Source organism: Budorcas taxicolor, chromosome 1 (genome assembly GCF_023091745.1).
Source record: "Budorcas taxicolor isolate Tak-1 chromosome 1, Takin1.1, whole genome shotgun sequence".
Taxonomy (NCBI): domain Eukaryota; kingdom Metazoa; phylum Chordata; class Mammalia; order Artiodactyla; family Bovidae; genus Budorcas; species Budorcas taxicolor.
In genome coordinates, this window is record NC_068910.1 from 100,271,589 (window position 1) to 100,291,462 (window position 19,874).

General features: G+C 34.6%; 1 protein-coding gene across 1 annotated transcript; it reads right to left on the reverse strand.

Moving 5' to 3' along the window:
- Nucleotides 1-751: 751 nt before the first annotated feature.
- POU1F1 (POU class 1 homeobox 1) lies at nucleotides 752-16,478 on the reverse strand. The gene is made up of 6 exons (XM_052647936.1): nucleotides 16,337-16,478; nucleotides 12,591-12,740; nucleotides 5,430-5,654; nucleotides 2,797-2,961; nucleotides 1,985-2,045; nucleotides 752-962 (listed from the first exon to the last, which is right to left on the reverse strand). Exons 1-6 carry the CDS (start codon nucleotides 16,476-16,478, stop codon nucleotides 752-754), a joined length of 954 nt encoding a protein of 317 aa, XP_052503896.1.
- Nucleotides 16,479-19,874: the final 3,396 nt, after the last annotated feature.

Here is a 19,874-nt window from a genome sequence, read left to right on the forward strand (position 1 = left end):
CTAGACATCTTCCTTGTACTTTTATAGCTTATAGAAACAGTAGTGTGGGGCTCAAGAATCCATAAAGCATATTTTCCATAGCTAAACATCAAAAAGCTAATGTCTGAGAAGAATAAAAAGATCATAAATTATTATTTCTACAAATTTCTTTTGAAATACTTCTTTGGGCTCTGTGCCCTAATTATTACTTCAAAGGTTTCACTTCTGATTAAGATTCATTCCTAAATGCAATAATTAAATTCTAAGGCACCTCTGGTTCTTAAGTGCAAAACTTTTAGTTCAAACAAACTATTAAAATTGATGGCAAGCAGGGCATCAGGTAAGAAATTTTCTAATTGAATCTTCTCTACTGATATTCTTTATGTGACAGAACTGACTAAAATATTAAAAAGCAGATATACAGCCTTTGCAAAAAGAATCTTTAAACTAAAAGACCACATGTGCATACTCCTGTGTGTATGTGTGTGTGTGTGTGTGTGTTAGGGAGACATAGAGGGAAAGATATAGTGAGAGGGACAGAATCATTGTTTTAATCCTATTAGTTTTTGGCTTAAAATGTACAATGTGCCTTCTGAGAATAATTCATCAACATAATTTAAATTGTACTTTGTTTTTAAAGTAGAAGAGAAACACTTCTGCAAAAATTACGGATGTGATGTTTTGAAGCTAACCAAATAACTAATTTCTACTTTGGCTGGAGAAGGGAAAGGAATGAAAAGCAGAAAAGCTCGCTATTACACAATAGGAGAGCCTATCTGCATTCAAGATGCTCCTTAGAAATAGTAAATAAACTCTGATTCAGGCTTGTTTTCACCCGTTTTTCTCTCTGTCTTCGGTTACAAAACCAAACCCTCACCACTTCTTTCTCCAGGTTTAGTTCTTCAGCCATCCTCAGGATCTCCTGAGAGGAAGGCTTATTCTGTTCTCCAAAGTGTCTCTCCAGGGCGTCTTTAGCAGCAATACTGGGAGGTGGGGAGTTGGCAGGAAAGAAGAAGGGAGATGATCGAAATCAAGTTAGGTTAAATTTCCTAAACATTAGTATTAACATTAACGTAAAAAGGAAACCTAAAGACTCTGAAAACACCTTCCAAGCTCTTCGACAATAATAAATGTGAAGTTTTTTTTGAACATTTAGATGCTTGTCTCATGTAGGCTCCTTTTACCAGAGTCACAGGAAGAAATTAAGGAGGGCAACCCAGACATTGTTTACCCACTTTCTGCCACAAGAGGGCACTGACTTACTGAGAAGAAAATAATTCTGCATGCTTTTCTAAATGTCCCCCAGAACTCAGGTTATTGAAGTGTTTAGTGTACAACTAACCAACCAAAACAAAACCTGTATTTTAGCAATTCCTCCATGAACCTCATGGAAACTACAAAAAGATAAATGAACAATCTGGCTTGAAATGCTAGAAGTCACTTTGAACTTTAAGCAACTAAAATACTAGTGACCAGTTTTGTTAATTTGTAATAACATAGATAACATATTGACTTCCCTGGTGGTTCAGATGGTAAAGCATCTGCCTACAATGTGGAAGATCCGAGTTCAATCCCTGGATCGGGAAGATCTCCTGGAGAAGGAAATGGCAACCTACTCCAGTATTCTTGCCTGGAAAATCCCATGGACGGAGGAGCCTGTAGGCTACAGTCCATGGGGTCTTTCCTGAAGCAAGACTTATGTCTAAACCGACAGTAGAAACAGTCATTCTTTTTAGCTGTGATTGTACAGCTTCTGTTTTATCCAAAACCTGCAGAGCAAAACTGTTCTTGAATCAAACAATACATATTTTTTCCATCAAATTTTAAATTTCCAGCTGTTTCTCAGCAGTACTTTATTGAATGTTGTGCTTTTTCACCTATCTTATTTTCTCAGTTGGCTCTATTCATTTTCATGTTATACTGAACCTATATTATACTCAAATGCTCATTCCATTTTAAAATATCATTTTCTTCTCCACTAACTTTTAATATCTCAAAAGTATACCTGATAGTTGTTCTCCGTTTCCTTTTTCTTTCATTTGCACCAACTTTCTCATTGTATAAAGCTGTGTTGCGAAAACAGTGAATAATTACAAAAACAAAGCAGGTTGTTTTTTTTTTAACTATCAGATTTGGATTTAAAGTTTCTTTATAAAACAATACAAAATAGAATTATCATACATTTTTGTTTTAAATTTTGCAGTACACATCATTTTAGATTAAAAGCCCTAGGTTAAAATGTTAACACAGAAAAAAAATACTAACTTTATAAATATTAACAGTTGTCTTTTAATCATACCCTATCTTTGTTGAAACAGTTGCTCTAAACGCTATCAAACCTTGCTCTTTAGCCAGCCTTGACATTAATATAAGTAAATAATTTTATCACATTAAATTGTTCATCTAGCAATTGCTTGTTATTCACTAGAAAGAACGGTGTGTGCAAATGGTCTGGCTACACTTATATTAGGTTATAAAAATGATTCATGAATAATTACTACAGTATATAGCACAGCAGGAAAAAACCTGGATACATTAAAAAGAATCATTTCACCACTTTGCACCTTTGCCACATTGTGTAGAAACTTTCCCTATATATTTTATTCTCTGATTATTTACCTTCTCAATACCTTTATTTCCACACTTTCACTGGCCTTGCTTTTCTTTATAGTGTGATGAAACAAGATACTTATTTTTCACGTCAAAGAGAAAAATCAAACCAAACTTCAAACCTCTCGCTTTAGCGCAAATTCAACCGAGGGAAACCATTGTTTTTAGGTTAAAACATCACTGTTTCCAGAAACGCAGCTTTTGTACCTCCTACTTGCTCGGCTTCCTCCAGCCATTTGGATAATATTGCTTTTAGTTTGCATGCATTCTTGAAGCTGAGCTGCAGGTTTTCAAATCGGCAGATAGTTGTTTGACTGAATTCAGAGCCATGCACAGCTGCCAGAGCTTCCCCAACATTTGTCTGGGTGTATCCTGTGAAAGAACAACACGGGCCATCAGCTTCAGTTTTGCAAGAAACACTGATTTTGGTCCACTATTGTGTAAATGTGTGTATGTATCTTTGTCAACTATTAAATATTGCTTTTAACAATATATTTGTTGGCAATTTAGAATAACAGTAACGTTACTCAGTGTAGAATGGCCTGGTATTTTAAAAAATTCCTTCTAGTTAATAAGTTAATACTTTAGAAGTCAAAAGAATTCAGATAGGAACATCTGCCATTCATATTTAGCCAAATTGGATAAATGTGTTATACATACTTTGCAAAAATATATAAGAAATGTTTCTAGACAATATAGCATAGGTGTAAAGTAGTGAAATGATTCTTTTTAATGCATCTAGTAGTTTTTTTTTTTTTTTTGCCACTGTGCTATATACTGTAGTAATTATACATGAATCATTTTTATAACCTAATATAAATGTAGCCAGACCATTCTTTGCAACCCCATGGACTATACAGTACATGGAATTCTCCAGGCCAGAATACTGGAGTGGGTAGCTGTTCTCATCTCCAGGGGATCTTGCCAATCCAGGGACTGAACCCAGATCGCTTGCAGAGCAGGCAGATTCTTTACCAGCTGAGCCACTGGGAAGCTGAAGAATACTGGAATGGGTAGCCTATCCCTTCTCCAACAGATCTTCCTGACCCAGGAGTTGAACTGGGATCTCCTGCATTGCCGGTGGATTTTTTACCAGCTGTTCTACGAGGGAATCCTTAACACACACTTTAGAAGACATTTAAAATTTCTCTCTAATCATTATTATTAGGCATCTGTTGAAATATGCTCAAAATCTATAGATATTAAAATATAATATGTAAAATATATGGTGATATATCACAAATATTTTTATCTCAACTGTAAGAGTGAAAAATTCAACATGTTGAAGTTACCAAATAAAACTAAGAACTGTGTTTACTTTCCCTAAAAGCATGTTTATTATGAGACTTTGGTCACACAACATTTTATGTATATCACCAAGCATTTATTATACCATTTGGTAATGCTTCTATCTCCAGGCAAAAAGTTTTCATAGATTGTCTCAAACATTCTCAGAATATAAGTTGATAAATGTCATCAATGTAGAATTTGAAACACTCACAGTCATATAAAAAGTAAATTGAAAATAAATGTTATAAAGATGCCTACTGCTGTGTTTATGACAAATAGTAACTGCATATTAATTCAGGGCCCAAGGCTATATACCTGTATCCATAAAATGATTACATATGATGCCCATCAATTGATATCATTAAAAGTTACCAATGGCTCAGTCCACAAATGCAGAAGTTTGTACTATGAGTTCAATCCATTAAAAATCTTCATGCATTTAAATCAAGGTTAATTATTATGATTATTTATATTAAAAACACTTCACCCTAGAAAGCGAGCAAAGGCTATGAACAGATCGCTCACAGAAAAGGAATTACAAATGCCTGTCCAACACATGAAAGAACTTCTTTCACTCTTCACTCATAAGGGAAATTTAAAATGAAACTACTACTTTCATCTAACTGATTTGCAAAGGTCCAAAAGATTAATAGCATCTTTTTCCCTTTAATAACTATTTTTTATTCTACATGCCAGTCACTGTTCCAAGTGCTGAGGACATGCCATTAAGGAGAAAGCTAAAGGAAATAAGCAAAAAACAAAAAACTTCTGCCTTAACAGAATTCATATTCTGAAGAGTGGCAAAGGAGATACTCATGGTGGCAATACGACTTGTTAGAACTTACATAGAGACCAATTTGACATCTATTGAAATTACAAACACACATACTCTTCAATCAAGCAATTTTGCTTTTAACAAAGTTTCCCTACACATATATTTTTATAGGTGCAAAATGCTATTTATGAAGTTAATCATTGCATCATTGTCTTCAGTAACATAAGATTGAAGGCCATCTAAATTCCATCAATAGGAGACTGGTAATATATTCATAAAATGGAATTGAGAGATGCATTAAAAAGAAGAGTTCTCTAAAAAACTAATACTGAAAGCTCTCCAAAATAGTCAAATGAAAAACATCTATATGAAGAAATACATGAATTGGCTTATATGAATATGCATAGAATAGAAGGATACACAGAAACTAATAACATTAATAAACAGGAAGGATAAGCAGAGGGATACAATTCACACAGCTTTTTAGCCTTTGAATCACACAAAGGTATTAATTCAAATAAAACAAAGGTATTTCTGAACTTATGTTTGAAAAAGAGACCATTAATTTAGAAATCTATACATTTTGGCTGCTAAGAATTTAGAAGGAAGTGAAGGTTTCTGTAGGTTTTCATAATTCAAGTGACTTACATCCACAGTAGAGATGTAGAATGAGAATTGTCTTGGATTTCTGAGCAGCGTGTAAGACACGAAACAGTAATAGCGTAAGACTTTGCAGATGGGGTTGTGTGTCCCACAGCTGTTAACAAGCACCTACCTAGCTTAATTCTTCTCACTTTAAACTCATTGGCAAACTTTTCAAGTTCTCGAATTTCTGGAGAATCCATGTCTATCGGCTCTTCAATCAATTTGCTTTTCCGCCTGAGCTCCTGCTTGAAATCAGCGGCAGTGGGATCCTCTGAAAGGAGAGGCTGATGCATGGGAGGAAAACCATGACTCAGCGTGTGGTCAGGAAACTTATAAAGACAAGGGGTTAAGCTCCCTGTAACAACAAGAAAAGGACCATTTGTAATTATCCCTCATTTTGATACATGGACAATTTTGGCCCATCAGATTGTTCTGTGAAGGCCAGCCTCAGTTCTAAAAGATTACCTGACATTCAGTTTTCTGAAGGAGAAGTCAGTGTAGCTTAGTATAAATGGGATCATTTTTTTCCACCTTCCTGAGAGCAGCGAAAACAAAGATAACGCAAAGCCAAAGGAAAGAACCAGGGACTTGCAAATAATTTAAATAGAAATAAGCAAATTTCAAAAAAGTGTGAGTTTTTCATCAATGTTTTTCTCTTAAAAGACATCTAGGGACTTCCCTTGAGGTCCAGTGGTTAAGACTTCATCCTTCCAGTAGAGGGGGCCTGGGTTTGATTCCTGGTTATGGAATTCAGCCTGGCTCCCCAAAAACAAACAAACAAAAATCTATTCATCTGTTATTGTGAATCTGAGGTTCAACTCTACCAGAATGTATATTTTGATCTCTATTTTCTTAATTATAATCAAGGTGTATGTTAAGTGCTATGCTGGGAAATTTTTATAGCATTGAAAAATTGATATTACAGCATTAAGAAATCCAATGTTTTATCAGTAAATGCTTAATTAGGTAAAGGCAGGTAAAAAGAAAATTATGAGAACACAAAATACATTAATAAGGTTTAAATAGATTTAATGGTAATGATGCATGTTGACAAAAAGTAACTTTTAAAGATCTATTAGAAGGTCAGCAACAAGATTCTTGCAAAACATATACTATGATGGAATCATTTCTTGGCTACTATTTAAGAAGAAAAAGTAAATGTCAAGGAAGGGTGCAATTCTAGATATGATACATAATCCCTCATAAATGATGAAGCACTGAATCCATTGAGTTAGTTAAATGAGAAATCTCAAAAAACTACATGATTTAATTGTTTAATTGCTTCTAGATTTAATTCTTCACTTGGAAAGAGGAGACTGTCTCAGTCAGGGAATATGGGTGACAGGATGGTATAAGCTAAATTCCCACACATTTTATTTCTGTTTTCTTCAGCAGTATGTTACATTTTTATTCCTAAGAATTTCACTTTATATTAAATGACATGGGTATAACTAAGACATTTTGATATAAATAAAATATTCAATAATTAATCATTTTTCTTATAAGTATAAATTAAATTTAAATGACTATAGAATATAGGCAGTAATCATTCTTAGAAACGTACTAAAAAATACATCAGTTTTATGCTATTTATAATTTCTCTATAAATACAGTCAGAAATCAGACATGAGTAATAGTGTATTTTGCCAGAATATATAAATCTTAAATTAATATATCAATATGTAATGAGCAAAGCATATTGCAAGTCAGTAAATTGTTGGCTCATATTATTTATATGAGAAAATATAATTTTGAAGTGTACCCCTATCCAGTAGACTATTATTTTTCTGAAACAAAATACATACAAGTGAGAAATTAAGCAAAATATCATGAAACAAGTTTAGCTGTTTCACAGATATAAAAAATGTACAAAAAGAAACTATTTCTGTCTAAAGCAATTCATATTACTTTCAAAAATCAAAACTATCCAGTTTTTGTTGTTGTTGTTGTTAATAATCCACTTTTTGCTTTAGTGGGTGGTACATTGAATAGACCAGATAAAATTTTAAAAAACAATTTTATCAATTTTTAATTTATTACAAAATTCAATTTTTAAAATGTTTGTTACATTTTAACAAAGCTTATTTTTGGCCTAATATTAGTTTTAGATTTCTACTAGTTAAGTAAAATACTAGTATATAAAAAAATTTATCACCTTTATGTTAACATTTACTTAATATTTATCTAAGGACTTTCGCTTTATTTTCAGAGGAAAAAAATGTGTATTTTTTAAATCCACGATTTGAAATCCATATAAAAACAAATAACTTTCCTTGGGTGCTAAGATGAATTCACTATACAATTGAAACTAGAAGTGAAGCCCAGTGAACACCGCAATAAGCCACATCAATAATCAGTTCATTTTTCAGGTAATCTGTACTCAGGGAAATCAAATGACTCAAGGATTCTGCATCTTAAATATATTTGGCCACATTAAACAAATGCTTTCAAACAAAAGATGCTTTCAAGCGAAAGTATTATAAGTATTTACTAAAATATTGGAAGTGTGCCATCTCTATTTATGGAAAGATTTAAAGCTAGTGTATACATTATAAATACTCCGGAGAAATGGACATTTAGAAAATAAATTTGAACATGAGTCCATAAAGAGTACACAAGAAATACCATGTTCAAAAGTTTGGCATCCAGAGGAGAAAGGAAAACACAATGTGTGCTGCGTTATTTTTCATTAACTGAAAGTATCCACAATTATCCACAGGGACACAGTTTTCCTGACACTAATGTTAAACAGAAATTTGGGACAGTCACAAGCACAGTCAGACAAACTGATTTCTATTATATGATCCTATATTTGGGGGAAAATGGGGTTTGATTGGTATGGTATATGTGACAAGGTTTTTTAAAAGGTTTTTCTAAAGCCTGGAATATTAAGAAGTCGGGGTTTGAGCACGGAGAGAAAAGATGCAGAAAGTTGTGTGCCGCAGAAGTTTCATGAATATTTTCCAAAACACTGATAAACCAAACTTGTCTATAAGCCTAGAACAAGTGCACACCTAAATAGCTTGGAAGGGTTTGTACATTCTTTACAGTCCAAGATGGATTTCGACTCTGCAGATTAATCCGCCATAGCCTCTCTGAACTGCTCTGCATGGACTTCTGGACAGCAGAGGAGGGAGACGAACAGAGGTTAAGTCTTTGAAAGCAGATGATGGGAAGCTGAGGTCCAGCGCGCCTTACAGGCACCTGATTCAAGGTCCCATGATACGGGACAGACTGCTTTTCTGCAGCATGTGGCTCAGCTAGATGCTAACTGACAACATCTCTGAGGTTGTGGGCTAGAAGCTTTAAAAGAGCAGACAGGGGAAGCAGAAGGACACAGTAAAATACCCCCACCTTGCTGTAGATATGCACAGCAAAGTTCATTTAAATATTTCCATTTATTTTCTTTTTCTGCGTTCATGCATGACAATGTGAAACAAATCATAAATTTGAATTGTGATTTTTTTTCTCGTTTGTGCATTGCTACATCCTATCCACATATAAACAGGTCTTCTGCCTAGTTCTGTAAATTAGGTTGATTTGGAGCACAGCCATGGCCATTTGATTACAGATTGCCTGTGGCGGCTTTTGAGTTGTGAAGTTGAGACAGATGCTACATAATTTAAGGAAAATACACAGTGTCCATGCTACTGCAGGCGCCTTTCATGACCCAGAGGCAAAAGATGGTTAGAATTACTTCTTCCCTTAGTGTCAACACATCCAGAATAAGTGAGGCAAAAATAAAACTAAATAAAACAAAAAAGAAAAAAGGAAATAGAAAAAAGACAAGAATGAAGAGATGGCCTCCAAAGTAGACAGTTTTCCTATGTAAATGTGAAACATATTTTTGGTACCTTTTGTCCTAGCCCAGGTGGAAAAGACACTTTTCAGCTATACTCATCCTTTATTCTTATTATCTACATCTCATTAAAAAAAAGCATTCATCTCCTTGAATAATTTTCCAACATCAGCTATTTCGCTTTCCTCTTAAGATCAATTTTTAATCAAGGACTCTTACTGTACATCTTGGGTGGCCATTATGACATATAACCTTGCTGGGTTTAGCAATCATTACAATGTAGCTGATTGGCCCAGTTTACACAGGATAGTGGACAAGGTACACAGCTCATTAAGTTTGCTTTCCAACTTTCACCCAGCTTTACAAATGAGAACAGACACCACCTTGTATACCCAGAAATCAGAATTTTGAAAGGTTTTTGTTATTAGTTTTCTTTTGTGTTTTTAGAAGAGATTTTTGAATAGTATTTGTAATTCCCTCTTTCCTATTATCCATCCTGTAGACTGTTGAATTATTTAAGTACTTAGGAGAGAAGAGACAGAAGAAGAAATTTAACTACGAATGTATCTGAAGAGAAGATCAAGGAGAAAACCAGGCTGAGTTGGTAGAAAGCTGCCACAACTCAACTCCGATAGAGCTATGTATGGTACCCATCTCAACTTGGATGTGAAGAGACTAACACTTTGAGATGCTCATTTGAACGAGGCTTATAATTAGTTCCTGGTGTGGCTAATTCATTTCACCCCACCAATCATTCTCTTTGATATCCCCACACCTGGACTATGAGGCACAGAGGATTCATCTGATGATTAGAATCCTTCCTACCAACCTTAGCCTAAAATATGAGCTGTAGCTCTTGCTTTCCAGTGGGTTATTAGTTTAATGAAATGCTCAGACTAAATATAAGTGTCAGAGTATAGGGATAAAATAACCATATTCAAATAAAGCAATTTCACACCCTTTGAAATATGGCTCTTTCTGCAGCTTTTCTTTTGTATGGAGTATGTGACAATGCACCTTCGTTGTTGGTGATTAGACGCTTCTGTGGATTGTGTGGAAGTGGCTGATTTGATGAATGCCTGAGACCTCTCAGAAAATTCAAATGACATTGCCAGGTTTCTCTTGTGTATTTTAAACCTTTTCTGAATTCCTGAATACTTCTGAATCCCTGTGTTTTATAACTCAATTTGTGTAGCTTCTCTGGGGATGACAGCGGAAAGGTTCAGATTCTCTGAGATTTAATCTGCCGTGATGCAAAGGCTAATACTGAATATATGTCAAAATAGTGACATTGTAACAAATTACAAAGCACATCACATTTTAATGATCTCCCTCTCAAAAATATTCAAATATAATCTCTATGTTTGCCATGGTGAATTTTTCTTTCAGCGACGAAATATATGTAATTTTGGGTTAAGACTACAGCGATACCTCCAAAGCTTAGGACATCAATTTTTTTTGTTATTATCACCAACCAGGGCTTTGAATCATTTTAAAAGGTTTTTCCAAAGACCTCTCCTTTTTAACTTTTAATGAAGATGAGAGTTTGCTGAGGGCCTGCTGAGGAAACCTGGACCAGCACAACCTGAGTTGCCTGTGGACTCTCATTGTGAACCTGGGCTTGTTATCTGCAACCCTGGAAACGGGAGGGATGTCAGATTTCTCAGGCCAGCTGTGAACTCAGCAGCTTCTACCTAGATCTGGTGTTCTACCTAGATCTCACAGTGTTTGGTCTGAGGGCTAACCTCCACTCATTGCTGCCCCTTGCAGGGTGCAGAGATGACTTACTTTGCACCTGGGTTCCTGGGAATTACTGTGAAGGAACAGCAAGGACTCTCTCCTCCAAGAAAGAGTAGCGCATGTCTATGAGCTCGTCATTTCTTGTCTCTGTAATCCAAGTGTGGTGGAGGCCACAGAAAGCATTTGACCAGCAGCGCTAGTGGCTAAATGCACATTATTCTACTATTTTTATAATGAAAGTAGTTCATCTTCAATGAGAGATCCTCTCATTAACCATGGAAACTGATTAACAGCTAAGTACACGAATCATAAATGGTCCGTTTTCACAGAGGAAGAAAAATATGACTTTCCTTATTTTTTAATTATTGAAGAGAGACATTAGGATTTAAAGGTAACCATTAAGAACATCAGTTTTCACTTCATCATAAAGGTGAGGATATGAGTTTGTTCAGAATGCTTTCTAACAGAATATAGGGAAAGCTAATTTGTTCTGTAATATATCATTTTAAAGTTTTAATGTTTTATTTAGTGTTAATCTGAGAAATTTTTAGAAATTAAAGGTTGGTGAAATAAATTCTTTGTTCAATTTAATTTCAAATCTATAGGCATAAATCTATGTTTGATTTTTTAAATTACCTATTTAGATAACAACTATCACAGAAGCATGCACACACACATTTATATTTTTCACATAGAACATTAGTAGTTTATTGTCACTGAAATTATTTCTTGCTGCAGAAATAAAAAATTAAGAGATTTCTGAATAATTTCTGTGCACAAAAAAATTACTGTATAGCCATAGTCTAAAATTACGTCATAAATTTTGTGATGAGTGGATCTCTTAGGCCAGATTTTCTTTTCCTTAAGAAATTTGCTAACAATACCTTCATTTAAGTGTCAACAAACAAGATAGTTTATCTTGATCTAGTGATGCTTTCTTTATCCAGAGGGAAATAAGTATGTAACTTATACTATTTCAATCTTATCCAAGACTCAGAGCATCTCAGACAGGGCTGCCAAAGATTCAACTATTGCTAAAGCAGCTGCAAATCTCTCTTAGCCTTCAATGTCTTATTTATCTTTATAGACCAAATGGCCAAAAGAAATACTGTGATGAGGAAAATGCTCTATAAGTTAGTCTGTCTGCTTTGGTAGCCACAAAAGATTATTAAACACTTTCCTGTTTTATTTTAAATTCAGGAACCGAAGGAACAGCCAAAATCTCAAGGGAAATGATGACTATTAAGTTCCATACCTCATAATCATTAACCCTGTTGGTATGGAGGCAGGCAATGAAGTGGTCATTTAAAGATTTTGCTGACTTGCTTACTGTTGGCAACTGAGGAATTTTAAATCTGACCTTATTTTAGTTAATTTACTTTTAAATTTAAATAGTTACGTAAAGCTACCTTATTACTGGAGACAAGCCCACCAATGACATAAAAAAGTGACAATTAGCAGTTTGGCAACAGAGAATTAGAATAAAAATCATACAAAGCAAACACAGGAGTTAAGAAGCATAGCAGTTCATTTCAGACTTGTAGAGAACAGCAGTGATCAGGTATAACCATTATGATCTCTGAAGGTGTCACAGATCAGGGACCATTATAGTAAGCGGTGGATTTAGCGGCAATTTCTAAGGTTAGGAGATCTGAATTTCATGATATACTCTGGTCAAGATTCCCTTTGACCCAGAAAATGCATCCAAGCGTCCCCAAACTCGATCGTACACGTAAAGACAATTTTTCTTACCTGCCATCACGCCATAGGTCGATGACTGGTTTCCATAATGACAGGAAGGAACAGAATAATGAAGTCCTGTTGCTGTGTTTCCCAATGTTGCCACCACAAAACATGTGCACAAACATTTAGGAGTTTGGATCAAAGACAAAATAGACGGGACTGGTAAGAAAATGTATGAGGATTCAAGACACATTCGTTTCATTTCAAAAGTACACATTTATGCTATTCTTAAAGTTATATGCCAATAATTTGTTCTCATTTGGGGGCAGTTCTCTGATGAGTATGCTAAAACTAGGGGTTGAAAATTTTCCCAAGTAATGAGTTCATGAATCATCACAGTGGACTAAAGCCTTCATTAATTATATCCAGTGCTCTGGGTTGGCGTGACTGACCAGTTTTAACCCTGGTGGGCTACAGTCCATGAGGTTGCCAAGTGTCGGACATGACTGAGTGAGCACACGCACACAACCAGAAGCCGCAGAATTTTTGCAGGTTTCACCCAATGTGGACATTGCAAAGAACTGACCAGAGGATAGTCTCTTAAAATTCTCATATAACATGGTACTATAAAATTGTGTCTTTCTGGAGCAATGAATGCAAAAATCAACTCTTCATCTGTCTTTACTTTTACTTCTGCTTATTCACCTAACAAATTTCTTCCATCAAAGAGGAAGTGGCAGAGCCACTAGCCTTTTATTGGGTATGATCATAAAACTCCATTAAATTCAGAGGCTTACAAAAACTCTATGACAATGTACAATGTATTTTAGGCTGGTATTGAAACCATGAGCTTGTAGATTTTCTTGCATGCACACAATTAATTGAATAATTCTAATGATGAAGCTGGTCAAACTAGAGGTTTATAAAGGTTGAATCCAGCATATAATTTAACTTCATTTGGGCTTCCCTGGTGGCTCAGAGGTTAAAGCATCTGCCTGCAATGCGGGAGACGTGGGTTTGATTCCTGGGTCGGGAAGATCCCCTGGAGAAGGAAATGGCAACCCACTCCAGTATTCTTGCCTGGAGAACCCCATGGACGGAGGAGCCTGGTGGGCTATATATAGTTCACGGGGTCGAAAAGAGTCGGACAGGACTGAGCGACTTAAAAAATAAATAAGTAAATAAATAGCTACAAGTATCACTGAATTGAGGTGTACTTTGAAATTAAATTTGAATTATTTAACTTTTATCAAGCTTTCAGCTTGAATCACAATGAACTACTAACAATAAAACCACTAATCAATGTTTTCTTATGTATCTTATGTTTTACTTTTCCCCATTATATCCTGAATAGAGTGGTGGATTTTCAAAAATATAGTTGTATCTTCTTGAATAATATGATATTAGAAGATATTTATAGTCCTTATTGAAAATATGTAGTCTATCAATTAAAGACATAAAGTAAAACATTTTCTCTAACTATAACTCATTTTTAATGTTTTAAAGTATCTGTATAAATTTTCATTTTACAACTGACACATAGAGCTGAAGTCATTTTGTGTTATAATGATTTCTATGCATTCCAAAATTAAACAAACATGAAACGCATTGAATATCCAACTGCTTCTCTCATTATGCTGCTGCTGCTGTGAAGTCGCTTCAGTCATGTCCGACTCTGTGCGACCCCATAGACGGCAGCCCACCAGGCTCCCCCGTCCCTGGGATTCTCCAGGCAAAAACACTGGAGTGTGTTGCCATTTCCCCCTCATTATAATCATTTCTAATTCTTTACCTAGACAATTAGATCGATATGATTACAATTTGATGGAGAAATTATAAAATCAATGCTATTGCTATTTAAAACAATAACAATAGCCATTTAGGACATTTTTACTAATTATGATTTTTTTTACTTCCAAGGTTTAAATTCCTTTTGTTTTACTGATTTGGGGAAGTCGTATAAATGAGAAACTAATTTACTAGATACATTATTTATTTAATTTTATTTATTTTAAAGTAAATAGGGTTTTGAGCTTAAACCTGCTTAATTTTAACCTCAATTCCAATTTTTATTCTAGCCAAATACTATATACAATATACATACAGTATATTATGCAAACAATGCGTTATCCATTTCATTCTCAATTTATTTAAAAGTCCATTATTTAAAATACACAATTAGCTATGTGATAATTGTATGGAAAGACTCCAGGAGATCGGGAAGGACAGGGAGGTCTGGCATGCTGCAGTCCATGGGGCTGTGAAGAGTTGGACAGGACTTAACAACTGAACAATACAACAATATGTGATAACTGTTTAAATTTACTCATACCACACCTCTTCGTAAAAATACTTTATTACAATTTTTTAAAACCATGTTTGAGGATATTTGCATCAATATATGTTTAATTAAATTCTGAGACTCTTCAGTAGATAAAAAACATCTCTATATTAGTAATTTTCCCAAAATCTAGATATATGATCTTCAGATACTTGAAAATTCTGTTGAAGATTAATACCAAACTTACATATAACTTTCAAAGCTGCTTAATTTTAACAAAATATAAGGCTAAAATATTTTAAGTTGGCATATAAAAGTATCAACTCAAATTGATTTTTAAATTTATAAAATTTAGTTCATATTTAGATTGCTTTACAAGTGAAAAGTGTTATTTAACAGACATTTACCGAAGACATTGTTTATTAATCAAAACCCTTTGTTACTGAGTAAAAAGTGGACACATTAACAAAACATACTTATTTGCTTGGTTGTGTTTGAGACAACATATTTGAATTAATTTTTAGTTTCATCTACAAAAGTTATATAAGAAAATATAAAAGCTTGGTTAACGGTTGAAATCTCTTCAGAACTAAATTTTGAAAAAACTCAAATCAGTTCATGGGTTCTAAATATTATATTGCCTCTAGCCTAGATGAGAGGGGAGTTTGAGTATAAATGGATATAGTATATGTCTGGCTGAATTCCTCTGCTATCCATCTGAAAATATCAAAACATTGCTAACCGGCTGTACTCCAATATAAAATAAAAAGTTTTAAAAATAAACAAATAAATATTATACTGCCTCTAGACTTGATTTCTGAGTTTTTAGTTATTCTAAAGAAGTTAAGTGTATTTAAAGTGAAAGTGTTAGTCGTTCAACTGTGTCCGACTCTTTGCAACCCCATGGACTGTAACCTGCCAGGCTCCCCTGTCCTTGGACTTCTCCAGGCAAGAATAGTGGAGTGGGTTGCCATTCCCTTCTTCATGGGATCTTCCTGACCCAGGGATCAGACCTGGGTCTCCTGCATTGTAGGCAGATTCTTTACCATCTGAGTCAAGTGTATTTAAACATCTAATTATTTTATTCTTTGAAACCCACTGTGTTGGTATTAGGAATCATTCAGTTGTGTTTACCATGAGGTGTACGGCATTTTTTAGACATGGTACTAAATGTAATCTAAAAACCAAATAAATCTCTAAGATGAAAAAAAATCACCTTTTAAATTATTTTACATTATTTCTTTAGTTTTACTCTTTATCCATACATGTTTGCATAGAAATAGTTTTCAGACTCACTGTTTACTTATATAGAAGACAGATCTTTATAATAAAATCAACAATACTTGAAATTACTACACTTACTAATATTTCTTGAATATTTTCTTAGGCATTTTGGCTTCTTTAATATCCTGAATATTTAACTTAATACACATTAAATTTTTTTTTTAAATGAGATTCTAAACTAACAAGATTCAAAGCACCCATCCTGACATCTTAAGGCGCAGCCGCGTGTAGACCGTTATAAAGTTAGTACCTGTGGACATCACGTTGGTGGCGTGGTTGGAGACCGGTAGGCACTCCGCAGCACTGGGATGCATTATCAGAGGCAGAGTTGCAGAAGACTCAGAATTCAGAGGTATAAAGGTATCAGTCGAAGTAAAAGGTTGGCAACTCATTCCCACAAAAGAATAGAAAACCGAGAAGAGGTGCCACTCCTCAAGTCAGTTTTATTATATTACCATCTCAAAGGGCCGTTTCAAATCTCACTACCTGCATATATACATCAGGGAGGCTCTGAAGCACCAAGAGAGCGCATGCTGGTATTTATACTGCAGGGAAATCCCTTTATACATGTTAATCATCTTTTCCCAGGGGTATTGCTTTATCAATCTGGACAGTCTTCCTTCTTACCCAAACACAATCCATGCCCAAGAGGGGAAGCTGGTTCTTGGGTAGGGAATGAAGGCAAAGGAGAAATCTGAAACTTAATTTGACGACTTCAGTGATTCAGACCTTTTAGAAAGGAATCAAGAACTTAAAAATAAAAAAGTGTCCCTCAAAGAAATAATGCTGCAATGAATTGAGAGATACCGGGTGCCTCTTTGCTACGAACACAATGATAAATGTATATGTATGAGATTTGTTTTTTCCTTTTTTCTGATGACTTCATTAAATCTGAAAAATAATATAAAACTACAGGACACAATTTTAAGAAGCAGAGTCTTTAAAAAGAAGCATAGAAGACTAAATGTGAGAATGACTATATTACTGACTACTGATTCATACACAGTGCAATCCTGAAAAACTGTAAGAACAATTGAACTTTTCCTATATCATAAATAGGAAATGATAAAATATTAAAGTTGGAGTCATTTGTAGACAAGATGAACATGAGCGACAGTATCTCTCTCTTGATTTCAATTTGCTCAACCAGATGTATTCACTTAGTGAACTCTTACTAGATGGCAACACTGTTCTAGTCACTTTCCACAGTTATGTCAGCAAATTTCACAGCATCTTTGTGAGATCTGTACCATTCTCACTGAGCTTAATTCTGCCAGAGCTTCTGATCTTAGCCATTCTGCTCCAGAACCTTCAATGGGCACAAACTTTCCGCACAAAGTATATTGACATTATAAGACTATGAAAAAAAATACTATAAATAATTGTTTTGATGATAATTATCTGTATGACAATTTCACAATGATCATGGTTTCTACATATAAATAAATGACTGCAATACTATCTTTAGAATGTATACTAGGGACGATATAGGGATGAGATGTAACCTGACAAACATAGATATTATTGACATAAGCAGGAACTTATGCTCCATTCAATTCTTTTGAAATTTTATATCACAGAATGTTTAACTTGGAATTGGTTGCTTCATGCTAAATTTAATATTAATGTTGATGAGAATACACTTTCAAAAATTGAAATTTGAATGCTTTATCATTAACCAATTATTTTGTAGAAAAAAAGGTCATTAGATATTGTGTGAAAAATATTTGTTCTAAAATGGCATATTTTTCATTCTGAATTCTCTTTTAAGTTCCATTAGTCTTCACTAATGAGAGAAGAAGGTTACAAGTAATCATGTATTTATTTTACTCTTGCAGAATTCTTGTAATTTTTAGACTTCACATATACAAAAATGTATTTGAAATACATTTTAATTTTTAAAAATTTAAGAAAATTTTTATAAAGAGAATTTGCTAAGAAAATTTAGTTTAAAAATTAAACTAAATGGTATTTAGAAAGAATAGCACTTTAAAATTTCTCCTAACAATTTTTCTATTGTTTAGGTCATTGGAGTATGTCAGTAAATTATAGCAACCCAATAATAAAGAGGAGCACTGTAAAATTTGCCTGGAACAGCAACGAAGGACTTCACCAGTATTTGCCATGCTACCTAATATTCTAAAATTGCAATTTTACACATCATTTCTTTAGTAATGATTTATTACTTTTTGACTATTTGTGCTATGAAGTGGAAACCACACTGTTAGAGTTAAAATCATGTATAGCCAGGAAATAGATGTTCCCATTATAATCTTTACTTAGCACTGTAAATTATTAATTTATCAGATTTTTAAATCATCTTTTGTAAATAGTTTTCCTTTTGCTGATTATTAAACTACATAAATCTATCACAATTTAGCCAGCTGTCTACATCTTTATTATTTCTTTATTGTTTGTATTGCTTTTTGCTTTTCACTTCTATATGTGTGTGTCAAGTTGCTTCAGTCATATCCAACTCTTTGTGATCCTATGGACTGTAGCCCACCAGGCTCCTCCGTCCATGGGATTTCTCAGGCAAGAATACTGGAGTGGGCTGCCGTGCCCTCCTCCAAGGGATCTTCCCAACCCAGGGATCAAACCTACATCTCTTATGTCTCCTGCATTGGCAGGCAGGTTCTTTACCACTAGCGCCACTTATATATATGCTGCTAAGTCACTTCAGTCGTGTCCGACTCTGTGTGACCCCATAGACGGCAGCCCACCAGGCCCCACCATCCTTGGGATTCTCCAGGCAAGAACACTGGAGTGGGTTGCCATTTCCTTCTCCAATGTGTGAAAATGAAAGTGAAAGTGAAGTCGCTCAGTCGTGTCCGACTCTTGGCGACCCCATCGACTGCATGCAGCCTACCAGGCTCCTCCATCCATGGGATTTTCCAGGCAAGAGTACTGGAGTGGGGTGCCATTGCCTTCTCTGACATATTTATATATATATATGTATATGTATATATTTATATATATACATATACATATATATATACACACACACACACACACATAACAATGCAATTAACTCTTTGTCCAAAATATTTTTTTTTACGCAATGCATTTTTATAACTTATCTGTAGACTTGTTTTGAATATCCATCATTTAGGATGGGTTCTTAGAAGTAGAATTATGAGTTTCCCCTATGATATTTTTAAAGTTCTTGAAAACAGTCTCAAATTGCTATAAAAACAAAAGATTTTTAAAAGGACACTTTTAGATTCACAGCAAAGTGGAGCAGAAAGTACTAAAGGTTCTTGTATGCACTCTGCCTCCACATAGGCACAGTCCTCCTCAATATCAGTATCTTGCACCAAAGTGATATATTTGTTACAACTGATGAACTGATTTGTTGTAACTGATTTGTCCCAACTGATAATGATACATCATTATCACCCAAAGTCCACAGCTTATATGAAGTTCACTCCTGTGTCTTCTACTAGCTTGAATAAACGTTTAATGGCCTGTATCAACTATTGTAGAATCATACAGAATAGTTTCACTGCTCTAAAAATGCTCCCCTTGCTTGGCCTATCATTCTTCCCTTCCTCCTAACCCCTGGCCCCACTGATCTCCATAGTTCTGTCTTTTCAGAATGACAGTTGTCTGGATTCATACAGTATGTAGAGTTTTCACATTGGCTTCTTTCACTTGGTAATATGCATTTATGTTTCCCCTAGATCTTTTTAGGGTTTGTAGATCCTTTCTCTTTAGCTCTGAATACTATTCCATTGTGTGGATGTACCGCAGTTTATCTGTTAACCTGCTGAAGGACATCTCGTTAC